Source organism: Heloderma suspectum, chromosome 7, assembly GCF_057233095.1.
Source record: "Heloderma suspectum isolate Gila_16-S chromosome 7, 16-S_ref, whole genome shotgun sequence".
NCBI classification, from domain to species: domain Eukaryota; kingdom Metazoa; phylum Chordata; class Lepidosauria; order Squamata; family Helodermatidae; genus Heloderma; species Heloderma suspectum.
The window spans coordinates 5,182,357-5,204,742 of record NC_139464.1 but is presented as its reverse complement, the minus strand read 5'-3'; the positions used below and the strand labels follow the sequence as shown (position 1 = coordinate 5,204,742).

At 47.5% G+C, this 22,386-nt stretch overlaps 1 protein-coding gene across 1 annotated transcript; it reads right to left on the bottom strand.

Moving 5' to 3' along the window:
- On the bottom strand, nucleotides 1-21,271 carry LOC146339284 (carboxypeptidase A1-like). Its single transcript, XM_084808975.1, has 11 exons — nucleotides 21,179-21,271; nucleotides 18,437-18,518; nucleotides 14,726-14,860; nucleotides 13,579-13,677; nucleotides 12,086-12,187; nucleotides 10,052-10,153; nucleotides 9,331-9,441; nucleotides 9,105-9,195; nucleotides 6,244-6,443; nucleotides 2,935-3,019; nucleotides 1-1,571 (listed from the first exon to the last, which is right to left on the bottom strand). The coding sequence occupies exons 1-11, from the start codon at nucleotides 21,241-21,243 to the stop codon at nucleotides 1,384-1,386; spliced, it is 1,260 nt and encodes a 419-aa protein (XP_084665101.1). The 5' UTR covers nucleotides 21,244-21,271; the 3' UTR covers nucleotides 1-1,383.
- Between the last annotated feature and the right edge of the window lie 1,115 nt (nucleotides 21,272-22,386).

Sequence of the window (22,386 nt, the reverse complement as noted above, 5' to 3'; positions counted from 1 at the left end):
GCTATGAACCTTTTAATATCATGGGTTATCAGTCAGGTCATTGCCAGATATTAATGGCCAAAGGAACTGTATTGATTTGAAGTGAGGTTTTAAATGTCTCTTGAGACATTCAATATTTTTGTGTTTCATATCAAAATGGAAAGGGAGTCTTCCTTGAATGGCTCCCACATCAGCACATGCTCATAACCAAATCCTGCATGTGATGGGTGCCTGTGAACAAGAGCCAACCACACACAGGTTTTCCCCACAGTGATCAAACACAGGTGGTCATGTGAATGAGTCCTGAGACAACAGCCTAAAAGAGAAACATCCTTTGTAAAGTTACCCAACACTACAGGGAAGCGAGGATCTTTGTTTCCTACCCATGTACCAAGAAGACTCTTCTAGTATTTCACAGAAGAGTTTAAAATGACTATATTCCTCTGGACTCCCATCACTTGAATCCTTTTTAGTGAAAGAGGAATAACGCAGATGATACCACCCTAATGGCAGAAAGCGAAGAGGATCAAAAGAGCCTCTTGTTGAGGGTGAAAGTGGAGAATGCAAAAGCTGGTTTGAAACTCAACATTAAAAAAACCAAGATCATGGCATCTGGCCCCATCACTTCCTGGCATATAGAAGGGGAGGAAATGTAAGCAGTGACAGATTTTATTTTCTTGGGCTCCAAGATCACCGCAGACGGTGACTGCAGCCATGAAATTAAAAGACGCTTGCTCCTTGGGAGGAAAGCTATGGCAAACCTAGACAGCATAGTAAGAAGCAGAGACATCACCTTGCCGACAAAGGTCCGTCTAATCAAAGCTATGGTTTTCCCAGTAGTAACGTATGGCTGTGAGAGCTGGACTATAAGGAAGGCTGAGCACAGAAGAATTGATGCTTTCGAACTGTGGTGCTGGAGAGGACTCTTACGAGTCCCCTGGACTGCAAGGAGGTCTGGTCAGTCCATCCTAAAGGAAATCAACCCTGAGTGCTCATTGGAAGGACAGATACTGAAACTGAAGCTCCAATATTTTGGCCACCTAATGCGAAGAGAAAACTCCCTGGAAAAGACCCTGATGCTGGGAAAGATTGAAGGCAAAAGGAGAAGGTGACAGCAGAGGATGAGATGGCCAGATAGCATCACCGATGCAGTGAATATGAACTTGAGCACACTCTGGGAGAGAGCGGAGGACAGGAAGGCCTGGCGTGCTATGGTCCATGGGGTCACAAAGAGTCACACATGACTTAACGACTGAACAACAACAACAACAATGAAATGTGAAGGACTTATTTGCAAGAATAAGATAACAAAACAGTGACTTCATTCATTTATTATGGCCAAGGAGGCTTGCATGTGTTGGTGGTGAGGTTGCCTCCCGAGAAAACAGTGCCTCTGCTCTGGTTTTAATATGGATGAGCTTGTGTGTGCTCCATGATGACCATCAGGGCCAACCACGTCTCCTCAGCAGTAGGGATGATTTGGTTGGCAGGGAGCAAGAACCCATTACGGCCTGTGTCTCGCAGCTCAAACGTATAAGAATATTTAATGCCTTGGTCGTAGGTCCAGTCAATAGTTCCACCACTTGCTGGGTCTAGATAAAGGAAATGGGTACACTTTTTTTTTTTTAACACAGCCATATCGCCTCTCTGGTATACAACTATCATTCCTTCTCCCATATAGAAAATTTTGCACAAAATGGTAATTAAACACTGTGTCTACTAAAACTCAATATGCTTCATTGAAAATAAAGGGGAGACGCAGCATAATCTCTCTTGGCAACTCCATGGTGGACATAAGCCTAGAGCAGCCTTCCCAAAACAGTTGCCCTCCAGATGTCTTGGGAAACAACTCCCATCATCCCCATCCAGTATGCCCATATTGATTGGGTATAATGGGATTTGTAGTCTAACACATCTGGAGGGTGCATCTGGTTGGGGAGACTGCCCTGGACTGTTTACTATCATGTCCAGGTAGGTACATTTGGCTTCATTTGCACCAGAAATTATAAAGCCTGGCACACAAATTTTGAAGAAGCTGGAAATTTTTTAAAAAGTGGGTTTATAATCCTCTTGGTCACAGAGCAAACCCTGAACATGTGTAAAAATTTTAAAAGATCCTTACAAACCAAAGGGCCAGGATGGGACTTAGCTCTTCTGCAATTCATCTCTTCCCCAACCAGTTCCGTCCACATGCTCCTTTCACTTTATTTTTTCCAAACAACATGTTTGGGACAGGAAATTAAACTTTTTGTTGAGGAATCTCCAACAAGGCATCTCAATTATAGGGCAGTGAAAAATCCAGTTAAATTATCTCTCAAGCACTCCTACAGTCACCCTTCCACATCGATCTTGCAAGCTGCACACTTAACCTCAGTGGATGCTCTTACAGTTGGCCCAAGCATTTGTGCAAAAAGACTGACATTCTGTGTCTAGGAAAGCCAAATTGTGTAATTCAACCATGTTGTGTAAATACAAGTCCTGCCCTGACCCCTACCCATCCACAGGCAACCCATGGGCCAGTTGCTCAGCTACTGTTCCATCTGACATTGGACCAGCCTGCAGCCCAGGAGCAATCTGTCTCCATGCCTTGGCATCTACAAGAACTTCTTGTAGACATAGTCAATGTGCAATCAAGCTATGGGATGGTACAGAGCACTGTGGGTTGGATGCACATCAAAACATGACCAGCACCACAGCCTTAGAAGCAAACTATGTAATGCAGCCTTCACCAACCTGGCGTCTTGGACTACAAGTCCCATCATCCCAGCCAACATGACCAATGGTCAGGGAAGATGGAGTTGTAGTCTGACACATCTCAAGAGCACCAGGGTGGGGAAGGCTGACATTGCGGACACAGCCGTCTTGGTGCTAACATAGTTCAATTCAAAATAGTTGAGTACCCCCTTGTGGCTTGGAGGACTATGCTTGTAATGTTTTCTCACTTGAGTAACTTACAGATGGCAGCCGTGATGCTCCCATATCTGTATTTGGTCCCGTACAGAGAAGCAAGGGCATCGATGGCCTTCTTAGCAAGAGCATCCTGGAAGGCAACAAGAAAGGAAGAGGAGGCAAAATGAGATCTAGAAAGCTCAGAAATACAGGGGTTTGGGAGACTAAGGATCTCTCTGCAATATATTTGAAGATGAGGGGGTGTGCAGCCAAGAGATGCAGGCTTGGGGAGAGAGAATGTAGTCTGATATTTCCCCCCACGCTTCTATTTTAAATTCAGCACTTGCCCACTCTATCTTGTTTACTGCTTTACCTGTTTCTCCTTTCTGTCCTATTGTCAGCTTACATTTCCCAACACGATTCAAAATTAGTATTTTTTTGCATACAAATGTTTCCATGCTCTGGACCAGCCTTCCCAAACCTGATGCACTCCAGACATGTTGGACTACAACTCCCAGCATGTCCCAGCCAGCCACGTAGCCCACACATCTACAGAGCACTACATTCGAGCAGGATATACTGGACACTTTATACTCCCTCTTATTCTGGTGATACCTTCCTTGCAACACACACACACCACCACCACCACTTATTCTGCTATCTCCCAGTTGTTTCCTTTTCTCCTGTATCTCCTCCCTAGAATGCTTTGCCCATGTTTAGAATATTTCCATCAATTTGGGTCTTCAAAAAGATGTTACAAGCCTCCTGTTAAAGCGGATTGCTTGTTAATAGTCCAGAATGCTTCGCTGAAGTTTTGTCAATGACAGGACATGGTCTCCTGTTCGCTGGAGATCTCTATCCAGATTTTGGCATGGGACACCCATCAAAGCTTGTGGAAGGTGGTATCCATCCAGCTGAGAGGCTGGGCAAAGAATTGATGCCATCCCAGCTGGTTGTTATAAGAATTACAAGTTTTAAGAACTGGTGCCTGAGTTTTGCTTTTCTCTTCCCTTCCTGCCCCTCTTTCCCCATCCCATTTTTCCTTTTGTGTTGCATTTTTTTGGTTGTATGCCTGAGGCCATGACAGTCTTGTATGTCTGTATGTATTTATAATACTTCCATACTTAATATTGCTTAATTACTTAAAATACTTAATACTTTTAAAAATCCCTAAGCATTTCACATTATTGATCATATCTAATCCACGCTGGGAACCTTTTTGGCTGAACAGCAGGGTAAAAGCACTTAGGGCTTTTCTACACAAGGCATTTATCATGAGCTTGTCATTCCCTACTCACGGTTGTTCAAAGGTCCTTTAGATGATATCATGACCCTCCAGTTGCACTTCTGTATCTAACCAGAACTTCTGGTGAGTTTTTTTTTAGAGCAGGGAAAATGCAGCATTTAATTGTGAAAGCAAAAGAAAGCACAATTTCCTTTTGTGTATTTGCACTATTCTGCTATAGTGCAGTGCCACCTAGAGCTTATGTAGTGGAAAAGCAGGAAAGGAAATGCTCTTGGTGTATTGTTCAGAAGTCAATTCTGTGACAAAACCAAAAGTAGATACAGCAAATTCACAGCCTTGTGTAGAAAAGATCTTAAAATAAATCTGAACTGCAGCTCAGAGTTTCTAGCTAGAATTGACTGAAACTGGGGAAGGTGGCCAGGGGGAGACAGCCTGTGAAGAGACTGCACAAGTTGCCCTCTGGAGATCTGCTGGCTGTGTTTAGGACTCTGCTGGCTTCCAGTAGACTGTTTAAATTTTGTAAATAAAAGAACAACTGCAAATATAATATTAAGTCCCCTGGCTTTCTCATCCAAAGGACATTCAACCTTGTAGCACCACCCTGGAACTTCTCAGCTCTCGGGAAAAGTGGGGAATGTGTAACATGGTGTGTGAAGGCCTATTTCAGCCTTTCTCAACCTGGTGCCTTCCAGATGTGTTGGACTTCAACTCCCATCCATCCTAGGTAGCATGGCCAATGATCAGGAATGCTGGGAGTTGTAGCCCAAAACATCTGGAGGGCACTAGTTTGGGCAAAGGCCGAGTCCAGTTTGAACTCTGTGGCTTTTGTCTCTTAACGGAATAAAGAGACAAAGTCTCAGGACGTTGAAAAAATACACGTAGTTTTATTCCAAAACGTTTTTCAACATCCTGAGACTTTGTCTCTTTATTCCATTGGGTAATTTGAATGTTCTCCAGTCTTGCTGGACCCGCTTTTATTTGTCTCCACCATTTGTTTTCCTGTCATGTCCGTTCTCCTCCTCCATCTTTGCGATGAGTTTTAATGGTTGTGCTGGGGGGTCCCTAATGACCTGTATATTTAACCCTTCTTGACTGACTACATCCAGCAAGGTGAGGATGTCAGATTAGGTCCAAGGAGTAACAAATGCCTCCTTGAGAAAGGGGAGGCTCCATCCCCCACTTAAAAGTGGGGGTTTCAGTGCCAAAGAAACTCCCTCCAACCCCCAGGGACTTTTAACCCTTTTAAACCATGGTGTATTTTTATAGCAACGTTATTGTCATTCTTATTGCCTGCTTTTTATTTTATCGTTTTAACCTCTATTTTATGAAATGCGTTGGCTATTGGGTGGTCTCAGATAGTCAGAAAAAGGAAATAAGGCTGCAATCCTGTGCATGTTTAGACAGAAGAAAGAGCTGACTGGGGAATGCTGGAGTTGTAGGACTTTCTTCTGTCTAAACATGCATAGGATTGCAGCTTAAATATTGTTTACCAATACAGTTCTAGTGTGGTTTTGTTACTTACTACTGTAATTTAAGTTATTTTAGTTTTGTAAGCCGCTAAGGGGGATTGAAGATGCAGGATACAAATCTGAGAGAGAGAGGGGGAGAGATATGTCGGGGTTGGCCTTTTCTGCACCTTTTCCAGCTCTATGGCATCCTTTTTGCAGAGGGGTGATCAGCCAGGGCTCGCAGGGTTGAAGCGCCAGGATGTTTTCATTAGCAGGGGCGATGACATCCCCTGCCAACCCCCTCAGACTTCCCTGTTCCCACTGAGCTTACCGGCAATCCTCCCAGTAGCTGGGGCAGGGTGGGGGGAACAGATTTTCCCAGCAACAGTATATAGTTGCGAGCGATCCCTGTTGTAATACCATGTATTTGGGGGTGGCTTGGTCTTGAATGGGCAATTAAGATCCGTTAGCTTTGCGAAAGACCTGCTGGAGGGGGCGACGAGAAGTGCTAGATCTGGTGTGCTGATGTGGGCCACTGTAGCCATCTGCATTTTTGGACTCTTCTTGGGGGAGTGGCTCTGGGGACTCCCACGATGAGCGCCTGCACTTCAAAGTGTAGCAGTACCCCACTGGAGGGGATCAGAAGCTGGAAAAGGAGAGTTTTGTGCTGCCAAGACGTACCAGCTCCTTCTGATCAGCAGCCGGCTGTTTGGTATAGCCGTAAGGATAGAGGAGAAGTTGGGAGTAGCTGTGGATGGAGATGAAGGCTTTTATGTTGCCGTGACTCTGCACAAAGTCCACAATGGATTTCACCTCCGACTCAGAGTTGGCATAGGGGCCACGGTAAGTGTCAGCGCAGGGGTTTCCACTGGAGCCAGGCCCTGGGAAGGAGAGAGCACAGCAGTCTGATAGCTGCCGATTGGGAACCACTCCAGTCAAACGCTGCAGAGGGGCAGCCGTTCCCGAACCTGTTTAAGATCCATTGAGTCATAACCAGTGGAGGCCGGGGGCTCCGATGTCAGGGGGCGGTGAATCCACTCCAGGCTTCAGTCAGACCTCTAAAGGAGCCCTCCAAGGTGCGGACAGCTCCTTTAGAAGTCTGACTGGTTCTGACTGAAACCCAGAGCAAATTCACCGCCCCTCTGACATTGGAGCCCCCAGCCTCCACTGGTTATAAAGGCAGATCTAAAGTTAAATGTCGATTTGAGACCAACCTCACGGCTGCCCCAGGGAAGCATCTAGAGCTGGACCCTAGGAATTACATCCAGCCCCTGCCCCCAAGACCACCGAGAGAGCAGCAGGAGATGGGGGCAGCAGAAGACAGTCCAGCGTCAACGCCAGGCCACCACGAGCATGCCAGGGCTCACTGGGGTGGTGGACGCTGGTTGCATCAGCCTTTTGTTATTTTAAAAAACAAACATTTTATGGTCAGGGGGGCATCCAGCTAGGCATGTATATGGTTACAGATGCATATTTTATTATTTTTACTTTAAAACTATTTTATGTTTTCTACAACCAAATGATTATTATTCAAGTGGGCCTTAGGAAGCATTACTAACAACAAAGCTAGCGGAGATGACAGTATTCCTGCTGAGCTATTTAAGATCCTAAAAGATGATGCTGTTAAAGTGCTCCACTCAACATGCCAACAAATTTGGAACACTCAACAATGGCCACAAGACTGGAAAAGGTCAGTTTACATTCCAGTTCCAAAGAAGGGCAATGCCAAAGAGTGTTCAGACTACCACACAATTGCGCTCATTTCACATGCCAGCAAGGTGATGCTCAAAATCCTACAAGCTAGGCTTCAGCAGTATGTGAACCGAGAACTACCAGAAGTACAAGCTGGGTTCCGAAGAGGCAGAGGAACTAGAGATCAAACCGCCAACATTCGCAGGATCATGGAGAAAGCAAGAGAATTCCAGAAAAACGTCTATTTCTGCTTCATTGACTACACTAAAGCCTGTGATTGTGTGGATCACAACAAACTGTGGCAAATTCTTAAAGAGATGGGGGTACCAGACCACCTTACCTGTCTCCTGAGAAACCTGTATGAGGGTCAAGAAGCAACAGTAAGAACCGGACATGGAACAACCGAGTGGTTCAAAATTGGGAAAGGAGTACGACAAGGCTGCATATTGTTGCCCTGCTTATTTAACTTATATGCAGAGTACATCATGAGAAACACTGGGCTGTATGAATCACAGGTCGGAATTAAGATTGCTGGGAGAATTATCAACAACCTCAGATATGCAGATGATACCACCCTAATGGCAGAAAGCAAAGAGGATCTCAAGAGCCTCTTGTTGAGGGTGAAAGAGGAGAGTGCAAAAGCTGGTTTGAAACTCAACATTAAAAAAACTAAGATCATGGCATCTGGCCCCATCACTCCCTGGCATATAGAAGGGGAAGAAATGGAAGCAGTGACAGATTGTATTTTCTTGGGCTCCAAGATCACTGCAGACGGTGACTGTAGCCATGAAATTAAAAGACGCTTGCTCTTTGGGAGGAAAGCAAACCTAGACAGCATAGTAAGACGCAGAGACATCACCTTGCCAACAAAGGTCCGTCTAATCAAAGCTATGGTTTTCCCAGTGGTAATGTATGGCTGTGAGAGCTGGACTATAAGGAAGGCTGAGCACCAAAGAATTGATGCTTTCGAACTGTGGTGCTGGAGAAGACTCTTACGAGTCCCCTGGACTGCAAGGAGGTCAAATCAGTCCATCCTAAAGGAAATCAACCCTGAGTGCTCATTGGAAGGACAGATACTGAAGCTGAAGCTCAAATAGTTTGGCCAACTAATGCGAAGAGAAAACTCCCTGGAAAAGACCCTGATGCTGGGAAAGACTGAAGGCAAAAGGAGAAGGGGACGACAGAGGATGAGATGGCTAGATAGCATCACCGATGCAATGAATATGGACTTGAGCACACTCCGGGAGAGAGTGGAGGACAGGAAGGCCTGGCGTGCTGTGGTCCATGGGGTCACGAAGAGTCGGACACGACTTAGCGACTGAACAGCAACAAAACGTGTTTAGCACTGGGGCAGCAGACGCAAACTCGTACTTTATTCCTGTAGACATTATGGTCTTATGGTTTAAGGCAGGCTTCCCCAACTAGGGTGGCCAGGTGTCCTACTTTACAGAGGACAGTCTTCTGTTTTGGAGAGCTTCTGCTGAACAGTCCTCTATTTGAAGGTGTTCTCTGTGGAAAGGATTCTCCTGTCCAATTCCAGTTTAAAGATAAATAACCATAAGATCTGTTTCCCATCAACAGTTTGCACCTGGACAGCAGGCTCAGTAGGCGAGCACACAGCTCAGCTGATCACAGTCTCGTCCATTATGGTGAGATGTACTCTTTCTCTGTTAAGTTATACTAATTATTGCTAATCATGGACCTATACATATAAATGCACACGTGTCAAAGTTATGCAAATTGGTGTCCTCTTTGCAGTCTTTCCAGTGCAGGAGGGTGGGGGGATGACAGGGACAGGAGAGACTCCCTTGTCTGAATCCACCCACAGGAAAAAAAGAAAGCCCCTTTACCTCCAAAACCTGCATCCCAGTTCCTGTTGGGGTCTACTCCGATACAGGATGACCCACTGTTGTGAGACCGGGTCTTGCGCCACATGCGGTTCTGTAAAAGGAAGAACCCGTCGACCCATTTCAGAAGCCACAGAGATGCTCTCGAAGCTAAGCGTTTCGTGCTGTATGTCTGTGTGCGTGCGATCTACCCGCCTCAATCCCAGTTCAAAACAAGGGAGTGGGATACCTTGGTGTGGGTAAAAGCAAAGCCATCAGGGTTCGTGACGATTTCGAGGAAGATGTCAAACGTATCCAGTATGGAGGTCAGGGACGGATCCTTGCCATAAGTATCAACGATCTGAATGTGATAAACAAAAAGGGCTCAGATGACTCTTAGCACACATCCCTAGATGCAAGCATCAATTGTGTATTTGCTCAAGAGCGCACAGGTCCGTTCTAGAGGAGAATTTATGGTAAAAGAGCAGGGGATGCATCTGTAGCTGAGGTTCATTTCTCTGCCAGAGCTGTGAACAGCGCATCATTTATAATGAGAAGCATGTTGGAGATCAAAGTCTGGCTTGGCTGGAAACCCTGAATTCTACAGTCGATGAAACCAAATAAGCAATATATTTGAATATATTTGCATTTTTGGACAACGTGTTTCACTTTTGATAACCAAGGGGAGCAGCAAAGACGATGCAGGGTGAAGATAATCCTGGACAGCCTCCTCCCCTTCATCTTCTTCCACACTTTCAAGCTTATATTGGCAGCCTTGAGGACTAGAAACTTTAATGATAAATACATGCTGAGATTCTGAGGCTGATGAGTCCTGCCTGTGACCATTACCCATACTTGAATTTACACAGCTATTTTGACTGTCAGGGCTAGTAGCCAACGATGCACCCATTCCTGTGCTTTCCCTCCCATTTACGAAAAATAGGATTTTGAGATGAACTTGCAGTCGATACCTTCTTTGCAAACCAGACTCCACTGGCCTGAGTGACCCATTCACGAGAGTGGATGCCCGTGTCGATCCAGATCGCTGGCCGCTTGATTCCCCCTGTGCTGAACTGTGTGGAGAGCAAAGAAGGGAAACCTTATTTGTGCATCTGCCAGTCCCAGCAGTGTTGGTAGACTGGGGCCCAACCCCGCAATTACTTATTTACCAGTGCCCCAGATTTTTTCCCCAGAGCCCTGAGTGCCAATGGTACCAACGGAAGCTTTTCCCCCTCAGCTTAGTTGCATTGTGGGGTGGGAGTGAAAGGGTACGAGAAAAAATTAACCAACCACTCTTTTGTGATGATTTTTTTCACAACCATCACAACTTAAATGTAGTTGACGAAGAACTGCTGATTTAGGATGACCTGTGGGTGGGGTGGAAATTAATGAGAGAGTTTATTTTACTGGATGTGACTTGGATGGGAAATTAATTTGGATGGCTTTGCCTTCTGTGAAACACATATAAATCCTAGTAATCATTTCTAAATTCGCATATATAAATAGGCATGTGTGGATTTAATACAGACTTGTGACCTATGGGCTTGGGCCCCAATTCTTTTGAGCTCCAGAAACACAATCCCATGAAACTGAGCACTTGGCTAGGCCTCAGAATTCCTCACTGTCAAGGAATACATTTTCTTGTTAAGATTTAGCTGCCAGGGAGGAAGCCCCATTTCACGAGAGGCCTGCAACGCTCTCATGGTAACACATGCAGGTTTAACATATTTTTCTAGTCTCCAGGCTCGCCAAGGCCAGAGGTGAACTCTTACCAAATTAGACTGAACAATGTCAGCTGAGCTGTGGCAAGAGCTTTTCACTCCCCCCACATCCCCTCCTGAAAGCTGAGGAAGTTATTCAGCCTGACAGTGATTTGCTATGGAGGCTCACCTCACATCTGCCTACGCTAATTGGCTTTCGGGCCCATGAGAGTTCGGATCCTGAACTGAGCCCTGTCCTATTGGAAGACCCTTACTTAGGTGACGTATAGGATAGGATTAGGTATTGCTTCGTTATTTTTGCCTGTTCCAAAGGGTTTATTTGGGCTTTCTATGATTTTCTTTGTTATTTGTACACCGTTGTACCCCTTTTCCCCTTCATTACTGTAAATACATTTCACATCTATTTCAAAGTTTGTGTGTGCTTTATTCCACTTAATCCTCAGTGCTAAATTCAGAGCCTTCTGTTTGGTCCTGCTGCTATTTAGAATTTTAGGCTTCGGGCTTGAAATAGAGGGTGTCGGCTTGAAACTTTATTTCTGTGCCCCAAGTGTGAAAGGTCTGAGAGTCCCTGGCTCCAGCTGAGGTAGACGTAAAGGGTGGTAGCAGTCTGCTGGGTAATTTCTTTGCCCATGGCCGACACTGCAGGGAATTGGGCAACTCCCCACCTTCTGCTTCCTTGACTTTTACAATCTCAAAGGCTCGGAAAGTGTAAGCAAGTTACATAACGAAAAATAAACAGTTTCTGCCAAAACCTTGTCCACTGGTGCCAGCTGTGAAGTTTCTAGCTCTGTCCCATTTCCTGTTTCAGCGCTAGGTTTGTCTAAAAAAAACCAAAAACTGAGCAGGAATATAAAATGTTCTGACTTTAACCATTCATTGGCTGATTTTTCCTCTGTAGACAGGTATGCAGCTGGTGGGGGGGGGGGATTGAGCTGAAAATGGCTGGAAGGGAAAGGGTTAAGCAGCCTCCTCCCCCTCATTATTCCTCCACTTAGACTTCTGGTCTCCCATTAATGCTCTTGAAACCCATTGAGAGGCTCTTGTATGTGTTTGCCATGTACCGTCTATTTGGACCCTGATTTACCAACGATGTGCCATTATTTGGCACTATCAGATGTGCCATCTTGATGCAGTCACTTTTCTCCACTCACTTCTCACCCTACACCCAGGGATTACCACCACTCCTACATCCACTTTGCAAGTACCCAGCCAGGGGTCATCCCACTGAAATCAGTATCAAGAAAGACAGAAGGCTCCACATTGGCAAATATGGGGGTGACTTACCTTCAAGACGTTGATTGGGCGGCCCTCGTAACTCTTGCCAATCTGGATTTTACTAACCAGGTCACTCCTTTCACTCACTAGAAGGTCCATATAAGCATAGATCTAGCAGACAGAGAGAAGAGCTGAGTAAGGCCACATTGTGTGTGTCTCTGTAAGAGTCTGTGCTCTGAAATTCTGTCCTGAGAAAGGAATCAGAGCTAGTATCCAATGTTAGTCCTACATAGTTAGCCACATTCATTTCAATGGGTCTACTCTATGTAGACTATTGGATACTACCCAGGGATTTATTTTCCAGTTATCTGCCACTTAGAAGGCAAATATTTATTTATTTGCCTTCTAAGTGGCAGAATTAGTCAATTAAACTGTGGGATGGCACTTGACTGGCCATGTCTTACCTAAGGGCCACTGCACATCCTCTGGTTAGGAGGGGAGAGGCCATCGGCACATCAGTGATACTGCCTTCTCTCTTTATGAGATCATGGACAAAATCATCATGAATCAGGATTGTGGCACCACGGTGGCCAACAGAGAAGGATACTGGGGCAATGGTAAGAGGACGGGAAGGGGAAGACGCAGGGACAGTGTGGTGGCCTGCACTCACCACCACTTCTTGAGGACCTGACATTTCTATGAGGCTGCGATGCCCAGAAATGAAGAACGGACAACTAAGAAAAATCTGGTGGCACTAGGATGCCTCCGTTGTAACAGGCTCTCCAGTCCTTTGGAACTGGCCCAGCCAGTTTCAATCATTGTGAACTGCCCAGAGAACTTTGGTTATTGGGCGGTATAGCAATGAAATGAATGAATGAATAAATAAATAAATCAGAATACATTGCTATTGAATTAGATGAGAGTGGAGCCAGATCCACTCACTGTTTTTCAGGAATGTTTTCAGCAATACCAATAAACCCCTGCCTCCTTTGATGATTTTTCAGTAACACTTGCAAAAGTGTTCACCTCTTCGTTTACAATGTCCTCTCTTTCTCAGTTGGCTTTACCCAAGGTGGATCTTATCATGCACCTCCACTGTACAACTGGCTATGTACAACTGATTGGCCAAGTACATCTCATTCACTGTGTGATCCCTGATTGGCTAGCATCACTGATGTAACTCATCCAGCAAGCATTGCCCTCATTCTCAATTAGCTTGGTGTACCTTCAGTGATGACATCATGTAGGCCAATCATATTGACTATATAGCACTAGTGCTGTGATGGCATCCCATCCATCACATCATCCCTCCTCAGGTGGGATCATGCATCCAGGAAAAAGGAAGGAAGCAGTAATCAGGAGGAGAGGAAAACATCACTAAAGCAGCAATGACCCAATAGGATCAGAGAAAGGTGAATATTCCCATTGTCATAATGTTAACTCTGAAATATTTTTACTTGCTGCCCTCTAAATCCTTATTGTCATACCTCCCCACCCCAATTAAATGGAAGACTACATGGCACAATCATAACCAAGTCCAAATATGAACTCATTGCACCTACCTCATCCAGGTTGTGGTATGCGCCATAGTTAAAGGTCTCGCTTGATCGGGGCATAAAGCGTTGATGTGTCATGTGAAGCTTTTCCTCGTCGATCAAGGACTAGAAGGGACAAGTGAAAGGGGAAGAATCAGCCATGCAAATGCAGCATGAAGCAAAGCTCCGCCTTGCTTTGTGTTTCCCTCTGACAGATAATTTCACTTGGATTTCAGAGCCGCCTTATGATTCTGGGGTGTTGCACAAGTCATGCAAAAGCTCCACATCGTTCATCCTCTGTCCATTCAGAAGTATAACGCCCAATACCTCCTGCCTCCGCACAGGCTACACAGGGGTCCCCAACTTTTGGGGGTTGATGGGCACAGGAGAGAGCGCCATGGGTGTTCTCACAAAATGGCTGCCATGGGGCACCTTGCCCATTCATAAAATGGCCACCATGGTGGGCACAGCTGGTCACAGAACATTCATTTCCCAGAAGCCAGACTGGTGAGACTAAAAGAAAAGCAACTACTCCGAGAAGCTTGAAAAAAAAAAGTTTAGAAAATCTTAAGAAATAAAACAAAAATCAGGAGAGGCAGGAGCCTGGCATGCACCAAATGAGATGTCCGTGCAGCACCTTGGTGGCCACAAGCACCATGCTGGAGAACCCCGTTCTAATGTAAGGAAGCACAGCAGCTGGGATGGGGTTGGAGAGCCTGGTGCACGATGGAGACCTCCATGGCTATTGTATTGAATTGGAGAATCTTTAGCCCCAGGGCTGACCCAAGACATTCCTCTGCCTAGGGGAAAGGACAAGAGGATGCTGCCCCCCCCCCCATTTCATGCACAGAAGCCGGCTGGACTGGCAGCTGCATCTTATTTCAGCACTGGCTACAGGCCGGTGTCTTCCGCCATGCCCAACTGCAGCTGGCGAGTTTAGATGGGTGCAGGGCAGGCTGTGGGGCACACCCAGCTCTGTCCTCCAAGACCTTGCCACTGCTACCGCCACAGCCTCCCTCTGCCAAATGATAGGACCAGCCCTGCCAGCTCCACAATACCACGATCCCATCCTGTAGACAAGCAGGTAGTTTCTACATCTGGCCTCTGGGTTCACAACACACAGCCCTCCACAAGCCACGTGCCTGTTTTTCTTCCACCTGAGCAGGGCACTGACCTGGAGGTCCTGAATCATGACGTTGTACTGGATGCCATTGGACTCCAGGAAGACTTTGACCCCTTGGAGGCTGGGGAATGGGACACGCACATCTATGGGTTTCTCAGGGTGAGTTGGAGCTTGCCAGAAATCCAGCTGGTCATGAAAGTAAGAAATGTCTGTGTTTATATAAACGCATGGAGGATGTTTTGTGATACCTCATACAGTGCTCTAGTTAAGGATGTAAGCATTCCCTTACTGGCAACCTGCTTTCCACAGATGCCTTTGGAAAGACAGATGCTAGACAGAAGACAGACATATGCCTTTGGGAAGACAGACGCTTTTGGCAAGACAGACAGATCCCTTTGGGAAGACATACAGAAGGAACAGATGTGTCTGGGAAGCTCACATGCCCTTCCCTCCCATTGGTCCCCAGCAATTAGTATTCAGTAGCATGCTCCCTCTGTGAACTCAGAGACCCCCATTGGCCAGTAGCCACTGATAAGCCTTTCCTCCTCCATTCACTGGCCCACTCCCCTTTAAAGTCATCTAAGGTGGCAGCCATCACCACAAGGTCCTTCCATCTTGTTTGAAGAAGTGCTTTATTTTGTCTGGGTTAAATTGATTTCTCTTTGGAAACCTGGTCCCCAAAATGAGAGAACTCAGCCTTCTACTACCAAGGACAACCTGTAAACAACTTGGCTTAACCTTGCTGGGAAATCTCCTTTTCAGTTGTGGATGTGACATGAGCGGTCATAGTATGGAAGGAGGAGAAAGATTTGTTTCCACCCCCTCCAGCCATGTATAATACTATAAAACTTTACACCAGCCTTCCCCACTTCTGGTGCCCTCCAGACTTCAACTCCCATCTGCCCCCAGCCCGCATGGCCAACGACCAGGAACACCGGAAGTTGTCATCCAAGATATCTGGAGACCACCAGGTTGGGGAAAGCTGCTTTCTACAGAAGAAGCAACCTTTACCAAGTCAGACCATTGGGTGATGTAGTTCAGTATTATCTACACCAGTCTGTCCTGCTACAGCTGGATCAGGCTTAGCATTGGGTTGAACTAAGGGGAGATCCAAAGAAGGTCAATACGCAGGAAATGGTCAAAGGCACCATTTTACCAGGCAAGAGGAAGAGTTCCAAAAGAGAGGTTCGAAGAGCACCCAGGGGCCAAACACAGATAAACAGGCAGATACAATATACAGCCCAAGAAGCAGAGTCAAGCAGGGGTCCAAGGTCAATAGCACAAAGGCTCAATCACAGAGTAAGGTCAGAGGAACAAGGCACCAGGGTTATTAGAAGACATTGTTTCCAGCAATAAGTAGAGTGATACTGCAGGCTTTTATTGCCAGAGCTTCCTGAGCCCCAGCCAGGGCTCAGCTGCAGTTCGTTGCAGGCCTTGCTCCAGAGGAGTCCCTTCCTCTTGAGGAGTGAGCAAAGCTTTTGGCAAAGTGCCCCATGATATCCTGATGAGCAAACTAGCTTAAAGTGGGCTAGATGAAGCAACGATCCGGTGGATCCACAGTTGGCTACAGAACTGGACTCAAAGAGTGCTTCTCAATGGGATCTTCCCAAACTGGGGAGAGGTAACGAGTGCGGTACCGCAGGGCTCAGTCCTGGGCCCAGTGCTCTTCAACATTTTTATTAATGACTTGGAGGAGCAGGTGCAGGGAATGCTGATCAAATTTGCAGATGACACAAAATTGGGCAGAATAGCTAATATCCTGGAAGACAGAAACAAAATTCAAAGTGATCTTGATAGACTGGAATGCTGGGCAAAAAACAACAGAATGAAATTTAATAGGGTTAAATGCCAAGTTCTGCACCTAAAAAAAAGAAACTAAATGCATGGTTACAAGATGGGGGATACTTGGCTCAACAATACTACAAGTGAGAAGGATCTTGGAATTGTTGTCGATCACAAGCTGCACATGAGCTAACAATGTGATGTGGCTGCAAAAAAGTCCAATGCTATTTTGGGCTGCATTCATAGAAGCATAGCTTCCAAATCCTGGGAAGTACTAGTTCCCCTCTACTCAGCACTGGTTAGGCCTCATATGGAGTACTGCGTCCAGTTCTGGGCACCTCACTTTAAGAAGGATGCAGACAAACTGGAGAGGGTTCAGAGGAGGGCAACAAAGATGATCAGGGGACTGGAAACAAAGCCCTATGAAGAGAGACTGAAGAACTGGTCATGTTTAGCCTTGAGAAGAGAAGACTGAGGGGAGATAGGACAGCGCTCTTCAAGTACTTGAAAGGTTGTCCCAGAGAGGAAGGCCAGGATCTCTTCTGGATCATCCCAGAGTGCAGGACACAGAAGAATGTGCTCAAGTGACAGGAAGCCAGATTCCGGCTGAAGATCAGGAGAAACTTCCTGACTGTTAGAGCAATACGACAATGGAACCCATTCTCTAGGGAGGCGGTGGGCTCTCCCACACCGGAGGCGTTCAAGACGAGGCTGGACAGCCATCTGTCAGGGATGCTCTAACTTGGATTCCTGCACTGAGCAGGGGGTTGGACTCGATGGCCTTGTAGGCCCCTTCCAACCCTACTATTCTATGATTCTAGGCTTCTATGAGTCCCTCCTTCTATTCAAGCACTTCTCCTTAAAGGAACCCTACTGGCCTGCCCCTTGAGGTGATGGTGCTCTCTATGAAGCTGGCGGGATAGAAGAGGAAATACTTGGAGTCAAAATGCACATTACTTTAAATCCGTATTTAGCGGCGTCTGTTTAAACTGTTACTCTGGAGGAGGCACAGGGCTCCTGATCGGGACTGAAATCCTGCAGGGGCAGGGGGGGGGGCTTTTAAGATCTAGATCGGGGGTCCTGCATCTACTGCAAAGTAAAAATGGGTGGGGGGAGGCATAGCTGCTAGATATGGATTTAAAGCAATGTCTGTTTTGACCCCAGAAGAAGCCAAAGGAGGGAGTGACTGAGGTAAAGAGTCTCCCAAGCCATTTGCACAGCCAGCGCAAGCAATGGCTCCCAACCTCTCTCCTGAGGGGGCCTTGCGCAGCTGGTTGGGGCAGATCAGAGGGGAAGTCCAGCAGGATGTGTTTTTTGTGTGAGTGTGAGAGAGAGTGAATGGGGGGTGAGGGACTCCCACCCCACACAGGGACCCACCAGGGTAAGCAAGTTTTTCCCATACATGAGAAGGAGGAGGAGATGCCTGCTCCTAGACCTTTCCTGCAGGGGACAGGCCCTTGGCTGGCAGCATCGGGCATGGCATGGGGCAGCCAGGGTTAGTCCTCGGGTAGGCGGCCCTGCACGTGGCAAAGGAAGGGAACTGATGTGGGAATCTACCACCGGGGTGCAGAACCTCTTTCAGCCCGAGGGCCGAATTCCATTGTGGAGAAGCTCTAGGGGGCTGCATTCCAGTGGTGGGTGGGGCCAAAGGCAAAAGGGGCAGGGCCAAAAATACACAAAATCCCAGAGTCAACCTTTTAGAATAGGGGGGGGGGACTGTAAAAGCCAGGGACCCACCAAACAATTCGTGGCCAGGGGAAAGGAGGAGGGGCCAGGGAAAGGGTGTGGCTATATGAGAAATCCCAGGGAGTTGGATTGGGACCCCCTGGAGGGCTGGATTAGATCTGCAGGTCTGAGGCTTTGCACCCCTGTTCTACTCTCTTCAAGTGCCATGATTCTATGACAACATCCGCAGCAGTTCAAGCAATAAACCATTAGTAAGGATCAAGTGCTGGGTCCAATTCTGTTCCATTACATTACCTGAAGATCATCCAATGCGTCCAACTCCTTCACCTTCTCCACTTGGAAGTCATCAGCAGCAAAGATCCTTAGCACCTGTTGACTGCAGAGGCAAATTATATGAAGGTGTTTTGTTTTGTTCTGATGTATGTATTTATTTTTTAGATTTCTATACCACCCAATAGCCAAAGCACTCATGGCAAACTCCATGTTAGGCATAATTAGAAAAGGAATTGAGAATAAAACTGTCAAGATCACACTCCCCTTATACAAATCTATGATACGACCACACATAAGAATACTGTGTACAGTTCTGGTCACTACACCTAAAAAAGGATATTGTAGAACTGGAAAAATTGCAGAAAGGGGCAACTAAAATGATCGAGGGGCTGGAGCATCTCCCCTGTGAGGGAAGGTTACAACAGCTGGGCTTGTTTAGCCTGGAAAAAAGGAGGGTGAGGGGAGACATGATAGAGGTGTGCAAAATGATGCATGGTGTGGAGAATGTGGAGAGGGAGACATTTTTCTCCCTCTCATGACCCCCAATAGGGTCACCCCATGAAGCTGATTGGTGGGAGATTCAGGACAGATAAAGGGAAGGGCGTCTTCACACAGCGCAGAGTCAAACTCTGGAATTTGCTACCACAAGCCGTTATGATGGCCACCACTCTGGACGGCTTTGAAAGGGGGCTGGGCAAATTCCTGGAGGAAAAGGCTATCGATGGCCACTAGTCCTCCAGATGCCTGTGTGCTACCTCCAGGACCAGAGGCAGTGAGCCTGTGTACACCAGTTGCTGGGGAACACGGGTGGGAATGTGTTGCGCTCATGCCCTGCTTGTGGGGTCCTGGTCAACAGCTGGCTGGCCACTGTGTGAGCAGAATGCTAGAGTAGATGGACCCTTGGTCTGATCCAGCAGGGCTCTTCTGATGTTCGGATGTTCTCTCTCTTTTTTTGCTATCATCACCCCAAGCAGGCACATCTAACAGTTGACTTTCATGAATGATAGACACAGTTGTTTTTCTGTGGCTGGGTTTGTGCACAAACTTCAGTGGTTGCTAGTTGAAACAGGCATCGTTTCTAGAATGGGACACACATGCGTGTGCTCCCCCCATACATGTTTTGCTGCTGTGCTAAAGTTGTGTTGTAATGCCTTTTTTCTGTCACTAGGTGCTGCTGTAGTGCAGTGTGCTTCGGCCTATGACTTAGTGGAAGAATGCAAGACATCTCTGGAACAAACAAACAACAACCAATTCTTTCCATTATTATCTACGTTAGGGTGGGAGAACCTTTCTAAGAGACTACAAGAAATACACTATGCACAAATTACTAGCCATGAAGAAAACCACAAAAAAAGTAATCATGCGCTAGGATTTTGAAAGGATTGTACCAAATTGTGATTAGAGACATTTACACCATGGGTTATTTTCCTAGAAATGACTACATCAGAAGCGCCCTGCTGGATCAGACCATGCGTCCATCTGTTCCAGCGCTCTGCTCACACAGTGGCCAACCAGCTGTCCACAGGAAACCTACAAGCAGGGCATGAGCACAGCAGCACCCTCCCACCCATGTTCCCCAACAACTGGTGTTCACAGGCAGACTGCCTCCGATATTGGAGGTAGCATAGAGCCACCAGGACTAGTAGCCACGGATAGCCTTATTCTTCTCCAGGAACTTGTCCAATACGCTTTTAAAGCCATCCAAACTGGGGGCCATCACTACATCCTGTGGCAGCGAGTGCCATAGTTTAACTCTGTGCTGAATGAAGAAGCCCTTCCTTTGCTCTGTCCTGAATCTCCCACTGATCATCTTCATGGGGTGACCCCAGTGGGTTCTAGTGTTATGGGAGAGGGAGAAAAAGGCCTCCCTATCCACATTCTCCACCCCATGCATAATTTTGTACCCCTCTGTCATGTCTCCCCTTAGCCTCCCCTTAGTCACCCTTTTTCATGGGGAGACTAAAGGCCCATAGGCTGTTCAAGTAAGGAACGCAGCAAGTGGCCTTATCCTTCCTGAGTCAAACCATTGGTCCAGCTCAGCAATGTCTGCACTTTTGACTGGCAGCGGCTTTCCATGGGTTCAGTTTTTCCATCCCTACCTGGAGATGCCAGAGACTGAACCCAGGACCTTCTGCTTGCAAAGCAGGGGCTCTACCATGGAGTCCAAAAGGTGAAGCTCTACCACTGAGGCATGTGCTCTACCACTGGGAGGCGGACCTGTATTTTATAAATTCGCATGTCTGCCCCCGTTTGTGAATAATGCCTGCCCCCCTCATCTGCTGCCTGAGGTAGCCGCCTCACTCTGCCTCATGGTAGGGCCGGCCTTCCCCTGCCTGGTGCCCTCCAGATGTTTTGGACTTCAGTTCCCCATTGGTCCTAATCATCCTGGCTGTAATGGGACTTGTAATCCAAAGTAGCTGGAGGGCACCAGGTTGGGGGAGGCTGATCTGACCCAACTTTGTCTCTACTCTAACTGCCAGTGGCTGACCGGGGGTCTCAGGACAAAAGGGGTCTAATCCTGCTCTGCTGCTACTCATGTTCCTTCCCATAAAAAATGCCAGGGGCTTTTCCGCCTGCAAAGCAGGCACTCTTATCACTGAGCTACAGCCCCTCTGGATTAGATCCTGGGATCTGAAAACAAGAGTCTGATATTTGTCGTCATCCCAGACTAGAGAAGTTCCCTGGAGACAGCGAGCAGAGCTGGGGCACTTCTGCTCAGACCCGCCACAGCCATTTTCCCATGCTAAGGTTGTGTCTACATACCCCACAAAGACCTCAGTGCTGAAGGCGACCGCCAGGAGGGCAGCAAACACCAAGAGGCCCTTCATTTTCAGCAGAACAGGACGCCTACTGGGGACTGGGGACTTCTTTGGGATTCCTTATATACCGTCCTAAGTGGCAGCAGCTCGTGCATGACCCAGCCGGCAGCACGGTCCGTCCTCTGCCAGCTGTCCTCCTTCCCACGGCTCTGTCGGAAAAGTGCTGACCCTTCCACCGCTGTGGTGACTGATGCCTGGGGAACACGCCACCTGCCTCGATGGGGGGAGGGAATGTTTGCTCTCACCTTCGCCAGGCTTTGGCACGCTGCAAAGGAAGGAGCAAATCCTCCACGCCACGCAGGTGGGAGATAAGCAGAGGCACACCGCACCGTGGGGCTTAAATGGCGCCAAGGGGCGTCAGGCCTCTCGGGCCCGGAGGGGACCCGTCAATTTCAAAGCAATGGCTGCGCCCAGGAAAAGGTGAGGAAGAGGGAGCTTTTGTCCATGATCGGGGAGAACGTTACCAGCACCAGCGAGTGACCCTCACTCGCCCATGCACATGCCTGGGAGCGAGAGGAAAGGCTTTGAGGTCGGAGGTTTTGCCCTGCGGCTAGCTCAGATGTCTCTGTGTGCCTACACCAGACGGCAACGTGAGGAGTCCATATTGGGGGGGGGGATTTCCAGGGGAGCGCAGAGGGCGATGAGAAGGGGAGCGGAGCCTTCTTTCCACCAGCCCTGCTAAAAGACAGTTCCATTTTTTCCTCTTCCCTCCTCGTCCCCTTTTCCTCGTGTGCCATGCCTTTATAGACTGTACGCCTGTAGGCAGGGACTGTCTTGCTTTACTCACTGAGCCATTTCGCATGACACGACAACCCACCATGCGGGGGTTATTTAACCCTAGAACAGAGCAGGAGTTATGCCTGTGGAGGCTGGTGGCTCTGTTGTCAGTCTCGCAGTGAGTCTGCTCCGGGTTTCAGTCAGAACCAGTCAGAACTCTAAAAGAGCCACCCAAGGTGTGGAGCTAAACAATCTCAGATTTTGTCCTCTTCCTCCAGCCCCCCTCCATTATTGACCAGCAAGGTAAGGGGGCAGAGGACTTGCTTTGCATGCAGAACCTTCTACATCCCCGGTCACAGGGGGCCGGGCCTTTGCCTGGGAGCTGACAGTCGGAATAGTCAGCTGTGGGCTAGTGGATCAGTGGCCCCACAGCAC

What these genes read in the sequence shown, in the direction of transcription:
- LOC146339284 (XM_084808975.1), bottom strand. Translation starts at nt 21,243, where the DNA reads ATGAAGGGCCTCTTGGTGTTTGCTGCCCTCCTGGCGGTCGCCTTCAGC. An exon ending in ACGCATTGGATGATCTTCAG is followed by an intron (nt 14,861 to 18,436) that starts GTAATGTAATGG and finishes TTTCATGACCAG; the next exon opens with CTGGATTTCTGGCAAGCTCC. An exon ending in TCATGATTCAGGACCTCCAG is followed by an intron (nt 13,678 to 14,725) that starts GTCAGTGCCCTG and finishes TGTCCCTTCTAG; the next exon opens with TCCTTGATCGACGAGGAAAA.